The 21,150-nt window shown below is 39.6% G+C and overlaps 2 protein-coding genes across 9 annotated transcripts in view; both read left to right on the forward strand.

The window, feature by feature from the left end:
- Window positions 1–16,587, forward strand: part of LOC109710857 (delta(14)-sterol reductase) — a 39,562-nt gene extending 22,975 nt beyond the window's left edge. For 7 of the 8 annotated variants that reach the window (XM_020233638.1, XM_020233640.1, XM_020233639.1 and 4 more), the window contains 5 exons: window positions 14,648–14,729; window positions 14,911–14,987; window positions 15,087–15,206; window positions 15,659–15,733; window positions 16,083–16,587. In XM_020233638.1, the coding sequence (XP_020089227.1) occupies window positions 14,648–14,729; window positions 14,911–14,987; window positions 15,087–15,206; window positions 15,659–15,733; window positions 16,083–16,236 (508 nt within the window). In that variant the 3' untranslated portion in view covers window positions 16,237–16,587. The remainder of the gene's footprint in view (window positions 1–14,647; window positions 14,730–14,910; window positions 14,988–15,086; window positions 15,207–15,658; window positions 15,734–16,082) is intronic. The other variant, XM_020233644.1, reaches the window with a different exon arrangement.
- LOC109710699 lies at window positions 18,423–20,670 on the forward strand. The gene is made up of 4 exons (XM_020233434.1): window positions 18,423–18,631; window positions 18,676–19,594; window positions 20,281–20,421; window positions 20,524–20,670. The coding sequence occupies exons 1-4, from the start codon at window positions 18,423–18,425 to the stop codon at window positions 20,668–20,670; spliced, it is 1,416 nt and encodes a 471-aa protein (XP_020089023.1).

Consider the following 21,150-nt stretch of genomic DNA (forward strand, 5'->3'; position numbering starts at 1 on the left):
AATGAAGGGAGCACGAGAATGAAGGATCACCAGGAGGGCCGCGCTCCACAGAGGGGTCGCCGACAATAGGGATGGCCGGAATCAGGAGTAGGTGGGTGGCGCTGGCGACGGTAGGGAGGGAGGTGAGTGGCGGCTGGGGTGAAGAGGGGGGAGAGGAAAGGGTTTAAAACCCTAGTTTCTCATATATATATATATATATATATATAGTCCGGCTGGGATACTATTGATTGCACCAAGGGCTTGGTGCTATCGAGTTTTCCACCGTTAGATTTAACCCTTCGATTATTTTTACCCATTAGATTCAGTGTTTGTAAAGGCGCGCCTGAGGCGCGCGCCTCAGCGCCTAGGCACGACACATAAAAGGCGTCTACAACAATAGAAATATAAAAGCAAGGAAGGTAGAACATCTATAAATATCAGAGCAACTAGCAGCTAAAGGCTAACAACAAGTAGGAAAAAAAAAGAAACTGAACACTAAAGCATAATGTAAACTAATACATCATAGATCTCAAGATACACAAGTAGGGTGGTCTCTATAACAAGGTACAAAACTCTCACAACCTCTCCAAATGAAAAACAAAAGAGAGCTGGACCACCTATCGTCAAATCCCTCGATAGCTAGCTCGAGACGAAACCTTTCCCGCGATCCCGAGCCTTTCCCGAAGTGGAAGGCTCTGAAATAAAACATAAAACAGGGGGCGTGAGAACTATAATTTATAATTCCCAGTGGGCAATTACTGACCTTAGCCAAATGCACCACTAGGCCCAAATCATGAGCAGATATAGACAATGAAATAATAACTGCGGAAATGAAAGCATATGATAAATGCTATACTACTATGCCACAAGTAAACATGATATGAACATGGAGTACATCTACTCTATCATGATTCAATATGCCAAAACATGTCTAGTATACTAAAAATGCAATACTATCAAGTATACTACATATCCAAGCGTCCAATACATATCTAGTATGCACTATTATGGCGACCAAGTATACTCTATGTCCCAATGTCCACTGAATCCAATTACGATATACTATCAAGTAGTGATTATAACATATACGACTCCGTGTCGATTTCCATGTACCAATTAAGGACCTACACAATGTAGTCCAGCTTGTGCCGCCTAGCTGCCTGTGGTAGCCCATCATTCCATGCTAGAAATGAGTCTATCCCACATGACCCTACAGGCGTCTCGCCGCCTAGCTGCCCGTGGTAGCTCATCATCCCGCGCTGGAATGAGGCTGTCCCATGCGACCCTACAGGCGTCTCAAACACGCACGCGCGAACCGTGTCGCAAAAGGCCAACTTCGGAGTGCCGGCTTGTAGGGAACGACCCTCACAAGCATGTGCGAATGAGTACAAATGGCAAGCAAGCAAAGTCATCGTCTCAACGATCCGGTCATCATGGCTCTACCATGGAAATGATCGCTAGCAACTCGTAGGTCTAATCCAATGTCCCAAGTAAAGGTTTAACCGTTCAATAATTCCAATGCCCTTTTGTGACCTTAGATTACTAAGTCCATACATATTCCAAGCCTAATGCTTCTTTATGACATTAGCTTACTATTAACATACGTGTCCCGAGCTCAATGCCGCTTTATGGCATTAGCTCATACATACATACACTCTAGCCTATGTCACTTAATGACAAAATGTCCAACAACGCCAAGCATGCGTTCTAAGTCCAAGAATGTAATCTACATGTCATATGCACTATATGCAACATGATCTCAATCACATGTAAGAATGCTAACCATATGCAAGGTTCCAATCCTGAATAGTTCTCTACTACATAGAGGTCCAATGTACTTTATACATAACATGCACATATTAAGCATTCTAAAATTATCAAATATTCTATCTAGTAAGAATATGCATGTATTTCCAGTTTACGAAAAGTAAAAACCAACATAGGGATGATTTATCCCATTTTGGTGAGGCCAAACCCACCACAACTCTTGCGCTCCTTTGTTTGCTCCGACGAAGGTGTCCACAAGTCTCCTAGCACCCTAAAGATGTAGGAACAAGAGTTAAACGAATCTTACAAACAACTATAAGGTTGATCATTAACCATCTCAAGCTAAGGTGGAGAAAAACTCACCGAATGCGAAGGAAGCTCTCTCGATCTCCAAGTGGGAGTTAGAGTCCTTTCAAACCAACCTAAACAAGGGTTCTAAACCCATCAATTAGGTCCCAAAGCCCCCCAAAACAAAAATTCCCAAAATAAGCCCTAAATTCCAAAATCTAGGGTTTCATTTGGTAAAACCTACCAAAACATGCTTCAAGGTGTAGATTAAGCATACTAACCTCCTTGGTAGCTCCAAACCAAGCTCAAAATGCTCTAGGGTTGAAGATTGATCCTCTATCAAGCTCTTAGCCCAAGCTCCAAGCCTCCAATGGTGAAGAAAGAGAGAAAGGGTTGAAGCTCCAAGCTCCCTCAAGCAAGCTCCTCCTTTCCTCATTCTCCTTCCTCTTCTTCTTCTTCTCTTTCTAGAGGGTGTAAGAGAGTGAGAAGTGAGGAAAAGAGAGAGAGGAAATGGCCTATAAGCCCTCCCAAGTAATAATATCCACATAGGTCCCCCAACAATCCAACTAGTGCACAGCCCTGGACTGGGCAATTTTCGCCCAGAGGGACCGGTCTCTCCCAGTTGGGATCGGTCCCTCGGGACCCTCCCGCAAAACCAGCTCTCGGGAACCGGTCTTTCCCCGCATGGGACCGGTCTCTCCCCGCGAAAACGCGCTCGAGGACCGGTCTCATTCGCCAGAGACCGGTTGCATCAAGCCTGGCCGCGACACTGTTCCGAGGGGACCGATCTCTCCCACCAGGGACCGGTCCCCGAGAGTGAAAACTCTCAGGACTGGCCAAAATCTAGAATTCAAATTTTTTAGGTCGGAATACATTCTACGACCCTCCACAAAGCGTGGAAAAACTCGAAACTCAAGTCAAACACTCGAACCTTGCAATTTGCACAGGTCCAGTGTGTTACACCTCTGCGCCTCAACAATAGCGAGGTGAGGCGCTATTGCTGAGGCGCGCGCCTTAGGCGAGGGGCGAGGCGCACATAAGGCGCGCTCCTCGGCATATTTAATATTTTTTGGATTTTGGATTAAAGTTTTCGGGTTATTGGGTTTCGGATATAAATTTTATGTTTTAGCCCGATAAGATTAGTAAAGGAATCTAAAAGAAACCTAAAAAAAACCCTAATGAAATCTATCTACTGCCCTCTCATCCTACCACTCTATCCTTTTACCGCCCTCTTCTCCTTCTTAAGGCCAAATGAAAACATTGGCACCACAATCACTTTTAAGTTGAAAGTCGAAATATATTTTTTTTAACTTGAGAACCTATATGCATGTTTTTCTTTACTTTTTTATAGTTATGTTATCTTTGTATAGTTATTTTAGAGTTTTTTTAATGTAGAATATCAAATTAAATTACTGTGCGCCTCGCCTTCTTGAGGCGCGCGCCTCGCAGTGCGCCTCGTGCCTAGGCTCCAGGAAAGTCTTGCGTTTTTTTGCGCCTCGCGCCTTTTCAAACACTGATTAGATTATACTATTCAACCAACCACCCCCTTAACCCTAGGGGGCCCACATCATCCTAACTGCACAATTTTCAATCCAAAGGCTAAAAAACTAATAACACCAATAGCTTGGTGGTATTGATAGTATTCCAGCCTAGTTATATATATATATATAAGGGGCAATTGCCTATATACCCCTGAAAAGTTTTCGGTTTTCTTATTTACCCCTCTTAGAAGGCTAATATTGAAAATACCTTTCTTATGTTCCAAGTCTTTCTAATATACCCCTGGAGTTAAGTTCCGTTAGTGAGCTGCCGTTATCTTTGAAAAATTACCATTTTGCCCATTCCAATATACCCTTCTGCCGTAACAAACTTTTCTTATATACCCTTCATATAGCAAATACTTATTTGCCCTTCAAATATTAATTAATTAACTAAGCACGTCTGGAGCGAGCAGATGAACGGATGAGATCGATCGCAGCTAAACCAACCTTGGTGGCTGGAGGCATAATTAGTTAATTCGGATTCGACAAAAATTCGATACGGATATAATTCGGATAAAATTCGTCTTTTAATTTTTAAATTCGTTGAAAAATACGGCTAAAAAACGGATTCGGTAGTTATTCGAATACGTGATTTATACGGGTATTATACGTTCACCAATTAAAAATTCGGGATCAAATATAATTTTTATGTATAATTTTTAAAATTCGGTATTATACTATATATATTATTATTATAATATTTATATATAAATTAAATATATTTAAAATTATAATAAGCATATACTAATAATATATAAGAGTTATATATTTAAAAATATTAATAAATAATTACAAATTTATAAATAAAATATTATATAATAATATTTCTATATAAAAATAAAATACTATATGAATAAATCTATTAGTTATTATTATTATTATTATCATCAGAAAACACGACAGTTGATTTACAGGAACATAGTTATTAAATAATTAAGCGCTNAAATTATATATATATATATATATACACACACACACACACACACACACTTATATATATAATGAGAGGGAGGTCCACGGTGGACCTCCCTCTCATCCGGTCCACGAGGCCAAACTGGCCTCGGTTTGGCCTCGTGGACTGTGCACACCCAAGGGCGAGGGCGCGCTGTGGTCGGGCGTCCGCGAGGGCAAGAGCGCGCCGCGCTTCGGCGTCCGCAAGGGCGTGGGCGTGGTGCGGTCGAGCGTGGTGGGGGAGGGGTGCTAGTTGCGGGCGACCTAGAGGTCCATGATCTTCCGGGTGGCGTCGGTGCTCTCGTGCATGAGGCGGGCGATCTCGGCCTTGGGCAGGCTCAGGCGGAGCATGCGGGCGCCGTCGGGGTGGGCGTGGGCGTGGGAGTTGAGGAGGGAGAGGTCGGAGAAGGACGACGACGACGACGACGACGATTCAACAAATCCATAGGCTCCCGGCGCTGGCCAAGGCGGCGGAGGAGGAGGAGGACGACGAGAGCGGCGAGAGGGGTGGTGGTCTGGGAGGTGGTGGTGGTCTGGGCGGAGATGAGGCGAGGTGGAGGTGGAGCCGGCGATCACGTTGGGAGAGAGAGCATAACTGAAGGAATTAGCATAATAAGGTAGGGGTAAAATAGGTATTTTATATAGGTTTTAACTCTAGTATACATTTAACTCATGTTTAACTCGAGTTAAGCTAACAGGGGATAATTGCGGGGGTATTTTGGAATAACGGTGGAACATATGAGGGGCATTTTAGAAAGAAAAAAAAAGTAAGGGTAGATCGGATATATCCAGACGCATGAGGGGTATATAGGCAATTATCCCTAAATATAATGTGCATTTTTATCCATCTATTGCCTAGTTTCTTGCTGAAAACTTCTCGATGCGTGTATTTAGCACAGTAGCACTACCCTGTCACGCCTCGGGACCGCTGAATTGGTTGGTTCGGGCACGTGCACAGACCGTCGAACGGACAGAGTTACTCCTATCCGTCCAATGCTACACAAAACAAGTACATCGAATTTCCATTCAGGAAAAAACAGCACAACACAGCACAATTTTGCACGAGGGCATATCACAAGAGCGGGAATGTAAACCCAACTATTACAACATTGAACATTCACTTTTTACATCACTTTTTCACTTTACATACATGAATATTTTTTCAAAATACAATTACATTTCCCATTTACATTCTTGCATGTACACAGGGTGACCCAAACTGGGTGACCCTGCTATCTAGGCGCAACGCCCATGCCTCGATCCGGTGCTCTAACGCAAATGGTGGCTCCGCAACAACAGGGGGTGAGAACTAGAAGTTCCCAGTGGGCTCGGCCGCCGACCTCGCCAACTTTCCCACTAAGTCCAATAAGGCATAGTAATACAAAAAGAGATAGCAATGCGATATATAAATAACTGAATATGTAGTCTACCACTACTAAACATACAACATGCAACAATGACTATTACTATGCCTTATAATAAGAAATGAATGTCATGGTCCATTATGATCAATGGTGTCCCTCACACACACTTGACCCAATTCGTTTTTGACCCAATTGGAGCTTCTCACAAGACCAAGCCCAACTCACAAGAATATCATGATCTACCCCATACACAGCATGTGATCTCACTATGCTCACTCCCTACATAAGATGCAACAATGCAAATAGTATAGGGTACAAGATGGTCAATCAACCTGTCTCTTTGCTCTTTGACCCAATCATAACGGCTCATGCGAAGTCAAGCCAAACTCACCAACCAAATCCCTCAGTCAGGGAGAATTCCGCTACAATCCGCTGGGACTGTCTACTGGGGAGAATTGTTTCCTCTCATGCACAACACATTATGCCCAATCCATGGTTCTATCACAAGGTTCACATTCAATATCGCAATGACAACTAATGTATCATTTATTTCAATGTCCACAATATTTTCTATGTTCAATCCACTAGTTTTTCCTCTACTAGTTCGACATGTCACTAGGGTTCATGTGTCACTAAGTTCATGTATCCTAAGTTCCAAATTATCACCACAATTATTCATATGTACATCGTGGGAGGCATGCAAGTTTCTATTACAAGGAAATACTTGAACCCTATCATGCATAATCAATACATATATGCTCAACAAAGAAAATTAGATATAGAGAGAAATCCAACCATTTCGGAGAGCACCACCCACCTCGTATTGACGCCAAGAAGCGAGAAACCAAGTCCCGCAATTAATCTCTGCCTTTTCGTCTCGACCCAAGGCTAACGAAGGTAAATCGGTGGTTTTCCTCAATAGGACGCCATAGCCTCATAGGAACTTCAATTTGAGTTGCCCCACGCGTCGATTTATCGTTCAATTAGAGATTTATAAGGTCAATTTAACTCAAAACCCTAAAACCACAAAATCCTCAATTCTCATCCTAGGGTTTCCATTTCATCAAGAACACCCTAAAACCAATGTTAAATCCTCAACCAATCTAGTTTAGAATTACACAAAGATCTCAACTACATCAATTGTAGGGATTTAACCCAAACCCTAACTCAAATCCCATGAGCTTACCTCAAATCCAAGCTCCACTAGCTCAACCTAGCACCAAGAGGCTTGCTTCACCTTCAGAATCCTTCTCCTAGTTTGTTTTTCTCAAGCTCCCATGGCTAGAAGAAGATAGAGAAGAAGACGGACGAGAGTTCCTCTCTCTCCTTTTTCCCTCATGTGTGCGTGTGTGGGTGTTCTGCTGAGGAAAGGGGAAGAGCACCCCTTTAAATAAGCCCCCCAGGAAAATTACCAATTTACTCTTCAAAATCAGCATTCTGCAACACTGCATACCGGTACTCGGGTTGGTGTACCGGTACTCGGGCATCCAGTACCGGTACCCGGTTTCCAGTACCTCAAAACCCGAACGTTGGATTCTCAATTTTCTACTGCGTATTGGTACTCAATTTCCAGTACCAGTATCCAATACAAATCCAGTACCGGTACTCAGGTTTGATTCCTCAAAACCTGAGAGCTCGAATTCCTCATTTTGTATTGCGTACCGATACCCAGTTTCCAGTATCGATACTCAATACAAAATTTGCAACTTAAGACAGATTTCAGCTTTTGGAGCCCGTTTTCGCACTCGGTTTGTGCCGAAACACTCGAATGTTCTCCAAACTTCGCCGGAACTTATTTAATAGCTTTTTAAGCTAGTTCCCACCAAAACTTCATAATTATAGAAGTTCTGTATATTACACTCCCAATAAAATTTCTCATAATTTGTCACACAAAATATTTCACTTTTTGCAAAAAACCTGCAACTTATCGGTTACCCTCTCGCCTTTTCTTTCTCCAAACCATACTTCTATGCGAATTGCAATAAGATCCCCCCCGTGACTAACGGCATTGCCAGATCTCAGAAGTGGTGATTTTGTTTTATTTAAAACTGCAAAATTTCATAAAATTCCCATTATTTTGGATTTATTTAATAAAAACTCGGTTTCTATACTGTAGCCCTAATTTTCTAACACAAGGATATGTAGCCAATCCAAGTTGGGACAAGGGTGTGACAATGATGCCAGCAGCAACAAAGCCCTTTGTTCCAGTTAATTGGCTGGGCTGCTCTAGGCTTTTTATTTTTTTTTAATTTTTATTATTTATTTATTTATTTAATTTTTTTTTGGTTTCTTCCTTCAGTCCTATCTTTGGTAATACAGCTGTATGGTATCAAAGATAAAATATTTTAACTCTCTAGCTAAAACATAGGTATATGGATCTTGGCTACGAAGTACGAACTTATAAGTTGAGTTGGTGTGATCAGTGTAATGGCCTGTATAGAAAGATGCTTAGTATGTGGCAGAAATTTATAAAGATAGATTTATAAGTCGGGAGTCTAAAGAAAGAAAAGAGAATGATAATGAATGCTACTTATTGGATAGAACAGAATAATTCATTTTTCTGGAGTACAACAAATGGGCTAAATAAGACTGTTATGGTAGGTAAATACGTAGGAAAAGGGACAACTGCCTGATGTTTTAGAACGCATTATGTGGTAAGTGGGTGCATATGCAGGCACATATATAGTTTAGCTATTAAAAAACTAAAAAAAAATTACGTGTAATTGCCAAAAATATATAATTGTGTTCCCTTAAGTTAGAAATAGATAGATGTACTAAAAGTAAGTTGAAAACGCATAAAATTTTTTACTAAGCAGTCATTCAGAATACTTAGTTATGTGAGAAATCAACACTATTAAATATCTACACAAATAACACATACCAATTACAAAAAATATATGCTGACATGTAGAATTTTATATGTACAATCATTACTAATATTTGTTCTTCTCGCCCCCTTTGAGCAGCTTAGGTTTTGACGCAAACTAAATGCTAAAAAGTTTCCAACTGAATTTTGGTGCAAACTAAGTGCAAAAAAATCCAACTTTTGATGATGTGAGCACCAAGAAAAGATTAGAAACCAAATTTAAGTATTTGAGAAGAACTCTAATGCACAACTTAGGGTTCAAATAAAATTCGAGCAGTAAAGAAACTGAACTTAATTGATTTCATCCACAATAAAAGGCAACAACGAAAGACAACTATAAGAGCTAAACATCACCAGTAAGTAGGCATAGTAGTTCCACCGAGTATTTAAAAAGGCACGAAGTGCGGAGAGGTGCAAGACTCTCCTGGAGCCTAGGCGCGAGGCGCATTGCGAGGCGTGGGCCTCAAAAAGGTAGGCGCACATTTACTAAGCCTAATTTAATTTAATGTTCTACATTAAAAATCCCAAAATAACCATCAAAAAGTAAAGAAAACGCATGCATATAGTTTAATTTGTTCTTGCTGACGACGCTGCTGCTGCTTCTTGTTTTCCTGCTGTCGCTGCTACTGGTTGCTTGTTCTAGCCCCTGCTGCTTTGCTGCCGCTGCTTTCTGCTGCTAGCACGGCTGCTGTTGGATACTTGACAGGGAGAGGATGTGGGAGAACAAGAGACGGAGAGGAGGGGGCGAGCAGTTGATTTCTTTAGGGGTTTTTTGGATTACTTTCAAGATTTTTTAAGTATCTTATCAGGTTTAAAGTATAAGATGCAAATTCAAAACCTCACAATCCGAAAACTTGAATTTTTTGGATTACTTTTAATATTTTATTAGTATCTTATCGGGTTAAAGTATAATATGCAAATTCAAAACCCAACAATTTGAAAACTTGAATAAAAAATTTCTGAAAACTTAAATATTGCAAGTCGCGCGCCTCAGGCGCGCCTTGCGCCTCGCCTGAGGCGCGCACCTTTGGCCTGAGGCGTGCGCCTCAGTAATAGCACTGCGCCTCGCTATTGCTGAGGTGCTGAGGAGCGCGCCTGAGGCGCGTCTTTTCAAACAATGGTTCCACTAATACTAGAAAGGTTGATTCTTACCAAGCCAGATATTAGAAAAAGGGTAGATAGGTTTGTGGATAGGTAAATAAAGTGGAATGCTTAATGAGGCAAAGGGGAGGTTCCGATATCTTGTTGGTTAGTAAAGCAAAAGGTGAAGGCTTGAACGTTAAAGATTTGCACCATCTTACAAGTTGTTGGGTTTCCACATCCATGAAGTGTAGCGGCACCATGGAATGACGATCTCCAGCAAGGAGAAAGAAAGTGGAGGATCTGGAAGAAATAAAGGGACGTGAGATGATCTGGCGTGAGGACGAAACGTTGTCGAGACCATAGAAAGTAGAGGAAGAGGACGATTTCTTTCATGCAAAGTTTTGTTCCTTTCCTTTTTTTTCTCCTTTCTTCTCCTTATATTATCTCTCGTTTTTTTTTTTTTTCGTTGGGGGTGGAGACCAATTGTGACTTTTTCCCCTCCCCTTTGTGTTTCTCTTTTTGGGTGAGACTATACGGTTCGTTAGGAGATTGTACTACTTCCTGAGAAACCCGGATGGGTTTAGGGTTTTCTCCCCTCAATTCTCGATATGGGGCATTCTTCTATTGGTCCAAATGCTGCCAAATATATAAAAATTTATTGGAGAATCCTGTGGACCCCACAAACCTAGAGTCTAGAAATCAAACTAAAAGATTTAGATCAAGTTGGGTTAGATCTGGGCTGATTCTTGTTGGGGTTTTGGTCTAGATTTGGCTTAATTTTGGCTTGGTTTTATTGGGCTATAGGATTAGGATTAGGCCTAATTGGTGTAAGCTAGGGTTCGTCTCAACCTATCCACCTGATCACTAAACATCTAGGCTTCGCAAAATCAAATAACCCCAAAACATAAGACAATAAACAAAAAAAAAAAACTAAAAAGCGACTCAATTTCTAGCGAAAGAAATGACTCGATGCACCTCATTAGTTCTCCCCGACTGGGAAAGATATTGACCCTGTCGAGATAGCCTCCATACAGCTCTTGTATAGTTCCTCCTGAAGTCCGTGCAACCCTATCTCTGAATTCCAACTGTTACCAATAATCAGGCACCCTTGTTAGTGTACTAAGTAACAACGGTGCGTACCCTGATGTTTCCCGCTCTCCCAAACATCCAAAATCTCCTCTATGTCCTCTGATATGATCTTCATGGCTGCACTAAGAGGTAGGGCCTCGACATCAGTGGAAGTGGGTGTCCTACCATGGTTCTCGAACAGATCGTTCACATTGAAACCCTCGGAAGTAGGCAATCCTTGGGGCAGGTCAATAAGATACACATTCTTCCCCAGCTTCTTGAAAATCTGGAATGATCTTAAAATTCTTCCTGCCTAGCTTGTTGCAACTTCCAGCTGGGAATCTCTCCTTTCTGAAATAGACTAAAATACTATCTCCCTCACTGAAATCCATATTTCGGTGGTGTTAGTTTGCTGTTGCCTTATATTTGGCGGTGGAATCCTACATCCTTTTGTGATCTTGTTGATGCATACCTCTTGAACCTCAAGAGAGACATCTGCACTAACTCTACCAGGATATGGCACGGTGCTTGATCATGAAAGTACAGTATAGCCATAAAGTGCTTTAAATAGGGATTTGCCTGTTTTTCTATTGATGAACTATATTGTATGCAAATTTAACTTGCGGTAACACCAAGTTCCATTGCGTCGGTCTTTCACCTGCCAAACATCTTAAAAGGTTGCCTAAAGATCAATTTATCACCTCTGTCGGCCCCTGAGTTTGTGGGTGGTATGGGCTGTTAAAATTTAATTTACCTCCTACTTTGTCCATTAGAATTCTCCAAAATGACTTAGAAATTTAATATCCCTATCAGATGTGATTGACCTAGAAATTCCATGTAGACCCACAATTTCATTGAAAATCAGTTTTGCAATATGTGATGCATCAAAAGTTTTTATGCAAGGAATAAATTGAGCTATTATACTCAAGCGATCAACAACCACAATTATTGAGTCAACATGTCGTGCAGTTTTGGGCAGGCCAAGAATAAAGTCCATAGAAACATCATCCCAAGGGGTGGAAGGAATAGGGAGAGGGGTTATATAAGCCTTGTGTTTTGTGCGACCCTTGAAGGCTTGGTAGGTTCTACGATGTTGTACAAATCACTTTATGTACCTATGCATATTCGGCCAATAATAGCGCTCTTGAACTAACAGCCTATGATGAGAAGTTAAGGGTCTTGAAAGTTCGGGACAGCAAATGATGGTTCTAGTTACATCTTGGACAGCAAAACAAGGTGTTCTAATTTCAGACTGCAACAAAGCTTTCTTGATTTTTCAGGACAACAAACAATGCTTTCAAATTTCTGGGCAGCAAACAAGTGTCTGTAGGTTCTGGACAACTAGAAAATGTGTTTCTGTTTTCTGAACAACAGCAATTTAGAATTTTGTTTTCTTCAGCACAACAATGAACTTACAAGGAAATGTGTTTAAACAGCGACTTGCGATGATGTTTGGAAAAAAAAAATGCAGCCTAATGCAACCCCTAAGATCAGAACTTTCTCAGATACCACTTGATGCAAACTAAGTGCTAATAAATTTCCAACTAAATCTTGATGCAAACTAAGCGCAAAAAATTTCCTACTGTTGATGATGTGAGTTTCAAAAAAAGTTTGGAAACCAGATGTAAGTATTTGACAAGAAAACTTAGGACCGAAATAAAATTCAAGCAGTACAGAAAACTGAACTTAGTTTATTCCATCCACAATAAAACACAACAGTGAAAGACAACAATAAAGCATCACCAAAAAATACATGTAATAGCTCCACCAATACTAAATAAAGGGGAGGTTCCGATACGTGCTTGGTTAAAGAAAAGCGAAAAGGCGAAAGCTTGAAGGTTCAAGATTTGTAGCAACTCACAATTAGTAGGGTTTCCACATCCATGAAGGTGAACGGCACTGATGATCTCTGACAAGAAGGAAGAAAGAGGGAGGATCTAGAAGAAGTAAAGGGAAAGTGAGATGATCCAATGTGAGGAAGAAGTGTCCTCGAGACCACACAAAGTAGAGGAAGAGGAAGATATAAAGTTTGAGTTCTTTTCCCCAAGGAATTCTTCTTTTTGTTATTTTTTTTGTTCTTTTTTTTTCCTTTCTTCTTCTTGTTTTATATCTCTTGTTTCTTTCTCTTTTTCGGTTTTTTTTTTTCCCAGTGAGAGTGCACAACCCTTTTTTTCCTTGTTCTCTCCTGAGTGAGACTGTACAGTTCCCTAGGAGATCTTATGGCTCCCTAGGAACCCGGATGTCTTTGGAGCTTCCTCCCCTCAATGCTCAACACCTGGCATCCTCCTATTTAGTCCAAAATGCCACCAAATATATAAAGTTCTATTGGAGAATCTCGTAAAACCCACAAATCTAGAGTTGGCAATCTCATCGCCAAGAAATCAAACTCAAGTTAGATCAAGTTTGGTTAGTTTTGTGCTTGTCCTTGTTGGATTTTAGGTCCAAATTTGGCTTAATTTTGGCTGGTTTTATTGGCTATAGGATTTGGATTAGGTCTACTTGGTTTAAGCTAGTGTACGTCTCAACCTGTCCACTTGATCACTAACCTTCTAGGCTTGGACCAAATCAAATATCACCCAAACATAAGAATGTTTTTTTTTAAAAAAACAAAAGCTATATGTAGCAAAAATTAAAAAAAGAGACTGGATGCACTGCATTAGGTTTGATCCCAAATGGTATCAGATTTGGATATGACTGAAACCTGATCCAAAATCCAAAAACAAACTGTATGGGATATAAACAAAATGCGGCCGCGTGGACCGCATTTTAGAACTATGCAACTACCAAGTATTATTGCCATCGTAAACAACAAATAAATCATTTTTATAGCTTAGGTGATGTCTACTACCTTATACTATATGGCAGCTAAATTGCATTCTGATGTTGGACTTATTAGGAAACCCTATTTTATCTTGCTAGTGATGAGCCAAAATTTATATAAACTGAATTTTAGAATTTTTCAGAAAATTTCAGAATAGTTTTTAGGAAGATGAGAGAATTAGTTTTATATGAAGAATAAGAGAAACATAAAAGAGAAGACGAAGATGAACAAAAGAGAAGAACGAACCTTGAGAATGAGATATATTCACCAGCGCACACGGCAAGAGAGAGGAAGAAGATACTATGACTACAGTTGAAAGACAAAACTAAATTTTATTTTATCATAATCATCTCTTTAAAATTACAAGTCATAAGCTATATTTATAGCCATCAAAATATAATCCTAGTCTAAAACAAATCCCATGATGTAAGTGATTTTTTCTAGTCCGAACATATCTAAAGAAGCTCTAAATCGTATCCCTAATTTTTAGCGTCCAAGGCAGTCCCCACAAAGATAATACAACCGAATCGGCCACAATCCGCATTGCTAGCCACTCTTGCCTCATTGGGCGGATCTTCACTTTTTGCACCTCCCTTGGTGCCGGCCCATTATTGGCCACCGCCTTCTCTTATTTATTACGTATGAAAAAAATTCTAAAAATCTTTAAAATATGAGTAAAAAAGATAAATAAATAGAATAATTCCGAAAACTAGAAACAAGTTTAAAACCTAAAACGACTCAATCAAGCCTAATACAAGAAATTGATTTAAATAAATAAAAGATGACTCCATCGATCCCTATCCGAATCTGCCTCTGTATCTCATCTGTGGCATTTGTTTTATCACCGAAGGTTATTTGTTGTACTCTTCCTTATCATGTTAATTGCTTGTCTTTTTCCCTTTTACTCTTTCATTTACAGATGGGACATTATTGCAGAAAGGTTGGGCTTCATGCTGGTCTTTGGAGATCTAGTTTTCATTCCATTCACCTTCAGTATACAGGTACTTTTTACCTTCTTTCGCTAGAGAACATTGTGTCCTTTGAGCTGTTGTGCTAGCTGTAGGACTACAATTAATGTCTATTGCATGCCAAATGTTGTAACTTTCTCCTATTTGAGTATGTCCTATATTTTTCTTAAATTTCTCAATTGGTTTGTGTTTCACGTATGGCATTTTGTTTCAGGGGTGGTGGCTTTTACAAAACAAAGTGGAGTTACCAAATGTTGCTGCAATAGCAAGTTGCTTGATTTTTGTGGTCGGGTATAATCTTGCTCTTTCCTTTCTTGCTAATTGCAGTTCACACATATCTCACATATTAACATTTTACCACTATAATGCTTTCTGCTCTAATGCACATAGTTATCTAGTATTTCGAGGGGCTAACAAACAAAAGCACGTCTTCAAGAAGAACCCTAATGCTCACATTTGGGGTAAACGTCCCAAAGTTGTAGGGGGAAAGTTGCTCGCTTCGGGTTACTGGTAAGTCCCTGAACGGTATTCTATTTTTAGATCCTTTGAAGGTGCAAATGTTGCTTTTACCTTTCCCATGGTAGCAAGAAATCTGGGAGAATGTAATTTTTTGGGTAATGTGCAACAATTCATCCTATCCTGTGAAAGCAGCCTTTCTCTTGAAAGTTAGCAACAACTTGTCAAAGTAATGTATTTGTATTATCTATTATTAGTGTTTGATGGATAGAAGTTGAAATCCTACATTATCTATCCCATAACAAAGGCTAATCAACAAGAAAAGTGGACTTCCTTTCTCACCTGAAAAATCAAAATTCTAAGTATCCAAGTATCATCTTGCAAGCTTTGATTAAAATGAGTTATTCATCTGTTCGAGGATTTGCGAAAAAAAACTTTTATTCAGCCATTCCGAGCCGTGGTTCTTTGGATCTATGATCGTGATACTTTATCTCCTTTTGTTGCAGGGGAATCACACGGCACTGCAATTACCTCGGGGATTTACTATTGGCCCTGTCCTTCAGTTTGCCATGTGGAGCAAGGTGACTGCCTTGACCACTCACATAATTCTTAATTCGACTTTAAACTAATGTGTTTGGATGGAGTGAATGGGAGAGAAGAGAAAGGAAATATGAAAAGCAAAATGATTTTCTTCTATTCTTTTGGATGTATGTATAGAGGAGAAAAGAAAGCGAAAATGAGTTTTTGATTGTGGAGAACTCATTTTTTATAGTGTTGATTTCTTTTCTCTTCCCTCCCTCATTTCTCTTCTGCAATATAGTTTCATAACGCGAAATAATTCTCTTTCTATTCTCCTCTCCGGTTCTCATCATTTAAACAACAGAGAATAAGATAATGCTTATGAATATTTAAGTCTTTACATCCTCGCAGTTCTGTGATTCCTTTCTTCTATCCGATCTACCTTCTTATTCTACTTGTATGGAGGGAAAGACGGGATGAAGCAAGGTGCTCGCAAAAGTATAAGGAAGTGTGGGCTGAATATTGCAAGCTTGTACCCTGGCGAATTCTGCCCTTTGTTTACTAGCAAGTTTTTTGCAGCTCTTTAGAGAAACCGGAATCTTATGCGCCATATGTGGCTCTCTAGGGTTACCCGAACCTCCTGTGCTGTATGCTGTATATTACTTCCTGAGCTCTTCGAAGTGGTGGGTTTTTTTTTTTTTTTTTTTCTTGTGCCTTGTGAAACTGGTGTTTCTTGTTCTTCCTTGAGATCTGTTATATTTGGGAATAACTGTTATTTCTCTCCAACATTTGTATGCTTTTGGGATGAGCACTGCACGATACAAAGACCAAGGATATGATGATACAGACTTTGTAATTTTATTCCAACGCAGAAGTTTAAACCTTTATATTTGAGCGAAGAAACTGTTTATGTCAATCCTTGTGTTCCAATTCAACTTCTTTTCTTTTTTTCGTGTGGATAATCCTTCACTTGTGCTTGTGAGTACCCTGGGAATTTTATTTAAATTTCACGCCATGATTCCAGATTCCAACTGTCGGGCAAAAAAGATCGCTTTATTCAGTGGGGTTGCAACGATAATAGAGGAAGGCGGAGAGGAATACTGTAATGTCAAGCTGTAAGACGTCGAAGAAATTCTGGCGCCAGCTCTGATTCCTCTCTCCGGCCAAATCTTTTTCCCCGAAGAAAAAAATCAAACTCATGTTCTCCCCTCTATTTGGGGTTAAGGAGGAACATGGGTTAGGTTTGCCGTGAATTCTTTTTNGATATTTTATATCTTTCAAATTTAAATTTGGTCTTAAATTTAAATTTTGATATTTAAAATTAAAATTTTTAAAATTGAAAATTTGAAAATTAAAATTCTAAATTTTAATTTTAAATTTTAAATTTTAAAAGTTAAAAATTTAAATTAAAAATTTTAAATTTTAAAATTTAAAATTTGAATTTAAAAATTTAAATTCAAATATAATGAGAGGGGTAATACCATTATTTTCTATTTATAACTATCAACTATTTTTCTTATTTTATTTTATTTATCTAAACGCTATTTTTCTTATTCCCGGAAACAATCAAATTTTCATCCAAACACAAAATTAGTCTAGTTCTTGCTTATACCTAAACTTGTACCTATCTTTGATATAAGCTAGTTTTTACTTATACCCAAACCAAACGAAGCCTTAAGGTCTTTCTCCAGCACTCTTTACTTTGGTTTTCACACCCCGTAATCCCCGTAATCCCTGTAATCTTGTTCTTTCTTATTCTTTCTTTGACCTTTATGAATTCCTAAAAAGGATTGACCAACCCAGCAAAGATAATCTGTAAGACGTGTAGGACCTCTTCCTAGACAAGATTTACACAACCTGACATTTTTTCTGTTTTGGGCCACGACCTCCATTATTGCAAAAATGGAGGCATTTACTACTATTACTCTACCTGAAAGAGTGCTTGCTATGTTTTTCAAATAGAGTCGATATACAGCATCTACTGCAGAAGATACAACCCCTAATTATGGCTGAGCATCTGTTGATTCAGCTTTTGAGGTTCTTTTTTCTTTTTTTCTTTTTTCTTTTTTCTCCTTTTCAAAATTCTAGCTAAATCTAGTAGAAAAATGAACCAAACTGAACGGGACCGAACCAAATAAATTCTTGAAGAGAATTTTTTATTGGGATTTATTTTTTTTTGAGAGAAAGGTAGCACGCTACCCGCTTCATTTATTTCATTTAGAAATAAACTTAGCTAGAAGTGTGAATCAACTAGGATTCAAACTTGGGTCCCGGGTACCGACCACCAAGCCCTTTCGCACTTGCTCTAGGGACGGTCGGTTTTTTATTGGAATTTGTTGATGTATCAAGGCTGCACTATCTATTTCTTTGTTTAGTTAGTTTGCTGATGTCCTATTTTATAGGAGATAATTGGTCATTGGTTTTACTTAGTCAGTCCTATCTTGTAGGAGTGTTTAGCTGTATTTTGGTTGTTTTGTTAGTTTGTTGCTAATTTTGTGAACCAAGTAAGCTGTTAGTTAGTGGGCAAAGTGTGAAGCTCCAGTCTTGAGTCTGTAATTTTTTTTAAGCAATTTCAGTTTCTAAAAAAAGGAGAGAAGGTTCCCTTCCAAAAAATTAGCTTTTGCTTTCAATTCTCCTTTTATTCTTTGAGAATCAACATTGGTATCAAAGCCTTCTTGATCTTAAGGGGCTGTGAGTGACTTGTGAGATTGATTGAGAGGTGTATTGGCATCCATAGAAGCTGAAGGCAAGATGGAGGCAGGATTGAGTGGTTTTTCAGCAATGGCTCCACCAGTGTTTGATGGAGAAAATTATCAAGCCTGGGCAGTGAGAATGCGAGCCTATCTAGAGGGCTGTGATTTTTGGGAAGCTGTGGAACAAGATTATGAAGTTGCTCCCCTTCCTGACAATCCAACCATCAATCAGATCAAGTATCACAAGGAGAGGACAACAAGGCAAAGGCAAAGTCTAGTTTATATGCTGCTGTCTCACCTGCCATTTTCAGCAGAATTATGACTTGTGAATCAACCAAAGCTATTTGGGACTTCCTCAAAGCTGAGTATCAAGGAGACGAGACGATCAAAAGCATGAAGGGGCTAAATCTGATGAGAGAATTCGAGAAATTGCAAATAAAGGAGTCTGAGATAATTAAGGAGTATTGTGATAAGTTGACAAGCATTGCAAATCAGGCAAGAGCTCTTGGCACTGACCTCTCTGATAATAGGCTAATGCAGAAGATTTTTGTCTCCTTGCCCGAAAGGTTTGAGGCAACCATTGCCTCTTTAGAGAATACCAAGAATTTGTCTCAGATCAAGCTTGCAGAATTGCTAAGTGCTCTGCAAGCACAAGAGCAGAGGAGGTTAATGAGGATGGAAGGAAGTACAGAAAGAACTTTGCAGGCTAAAGGGCAGCAGAATGTAGGAGTGAAAGGCAAGAAGTGGAAAGGAAAGAAAGGGAATGACAGTAGTGGTTCAGAAATTGCTGCAGGAGAGAACAGTGCAAGCAACCCTAAGAACAATTGGGGAAGGTATTCCTCATGTCAGCACTGTGGAAAACAGAATCATCCATACTTTAGGTATTGGAAGAGGCCAGATGTAAGGTGCAGAAGATGTCAAAAGCTTGGACACATTGAGAAGTTTTTTAAAGAGAAGGGAAATCAGCAGCAAGGTGAGGCACATGCTGCAGTCCAGCAAAAGGTAGATCAATTGTTTGTTGCCTCGTGTTTCTCTTCTAGTACTCCATGTGATAGTTGGCTTGTTGATAGTGGTTGCACAAACCATATGACAAGCGATGAAAAGCTATTTATTAACATTGACAAGTCATTAAAGTCAAAAGTGAGGATTGGAAATGGGGAGTACTTAGAAGTGAAAGGTAAGGGAACTGTAGCAATAGAGAGTTGTGCTGGAACTAAGCTGGTTTCTGATGTAATGTAGTGCCTGAGATTGATCAGAATTTGTTAAGTGTTGGGTAGTTGGTAGAAAAGGGATTTAAAGTGATATTTGAAGAGGGAAAGTGTTTGATTTTTGACTCTAGTGATCAGGAGCTGTTCAAGATAAAGATGCAACAAAAGAGTTTTTCTCTGAATCCTCTTGAGAAGGAGTAGGTGGCATTCAAGTGTCAGACCAGTGATTCAGAGATATGGCACAAGAGGTTAGGCCACTTTCATCACAAAGGTTTGCTGTTCATGCAAAGGAATGAAATGGCAACTGGATTACCAAGCCTGGAGGAGCAGATCACAAGGTGAAAGGCTTGTTTGCTGGGCAAGCAGACAAGACTTCCATTCAAGGAATCCACTTGGAGAGCTACAGAGAAGCTGCAGCTGATTCATACAGATCTCTGTGGTTCACAGACTCCTTCACTAAATAGCAGCAGGTATTTCATTATTTTCATTGATGATTATACCAGAATGTGCTGGATTTACTTTATGAATCAAAAGTAAGAAGTTGCTGAGGTATTTCTGAAGTTTAAAAGATGGGTTGAGAACCAAAGTGGTTGCAAAATTTAGGTTATCAGATCTGATAATGGAACAGAATACACTTCATAGAGGTTTAACTCTTTTTGTGAAGAAGCTGGAATTGAGCATCAATTTACTGATCCTTACTCTCCACAGCAAAATGGAGTTAGTGAAAGAAAGAATAGAATTATTATGGAGATGACTAGGTGTCTGTTGCAAGAGAAGAATTTGCCAAAAGAGTTTTGGGCAGAAGCAGCAAACACAGCAATTTTTCTGCTGAATAGACTACCTACAAGGGTATTGGAGAAGAAGACACCCTTTGAAGCTTGGTTTGGTGTCCAGCTAATTCTAAGAAATTTGAAGGTGTTTGGCTATCTGTGTTTTTCTCATATTCCACAGGTCAAGAGAGACAAGCTGGGAGAGAAAGCTGAACCTGGGATCTTTGTCGGCTACAGTTTAGTATCAAAAGCCTACAGGATCTATCAACCACAGACGGGGAAGGTGATTACTAGCAGGGATGTTCAGTTCCTAGAAGATGAGCAATAGGATTGGACAGATGAGCCACAAGGCAAGCACAAAGAGATCTCACTAGAACCTGACGAGCTGGTGGATGATACTCTAGTTAGAAGTACCAGATCTCTGATTGATATATATCAAAAGTGCAGTGTGGTTGTTTTGGAACCTACAGGTTATGAGGAAGCTAAAAGTGATCAGAGGTTGATGAATGCAATGAAGGAAGAGTTGGCTATGATAGAAAAGAACCAGACATGGGAGCTAGTGAAGAGGCCCAAAGACAGGAAGGTGATTGGAGTAAAATGGGTTTTCAAGACCAAACTCAATCCTGATGGCTCAGTGAATAAGCAAAAGGCCAGGTTGGTGGTGAAGGGATATGCACAGGTTAGGGGAGTTGATTTCTAAGAAACCTTTGCTCCTGTGGCAAGACTGGATACAATTAGAATGACTCTTGCTTTGGCAACTCAACAAGGATGGAAGGTGTATCAGTTAGATGTGAAATCTGCATTTTTG

This window comes from Ananas comosus, linkage group 5 (assembly GCF_001540865.1).
Source record: "Ananas comosus cultivar F153 linkage group 5, ASM154086v1, whole genome shotgun sequence".
NCBI lineage: Eukaryota > Viridiplantae > Streptophyta > Magnoliopsida > Poales > Bromeliaceae > Ananas > Ananas comosus.

What these genes read in the sequence shown, in the direction of transcription:
- LOC109710699 (XM_020233434.1), top strand. Translation starts at nt 18,423, where the DNA reads ATGGAGGCAGGATTGAGTGGTTTTTCAGCAATGGCTCCACCAGTGTTT. An exon ending in GAGAGGACAACAAGGCAAAG is followed by an intron (nt 18,632 to 18,675) that starts GCAAAGTCTAGT and finishes TGCCATTTTCAG; the next exon opens with CAGAATTATGACTTGTGAAT. An exon ending in TGAATAGACTACCTACAAGG is followed by an intron (nt 20,422 to 20,523) that starts GTATTGGAGAAG and finishes CATATTCCACAG; the next exon opens with GTCAAGAGAGACAAGCTGGG.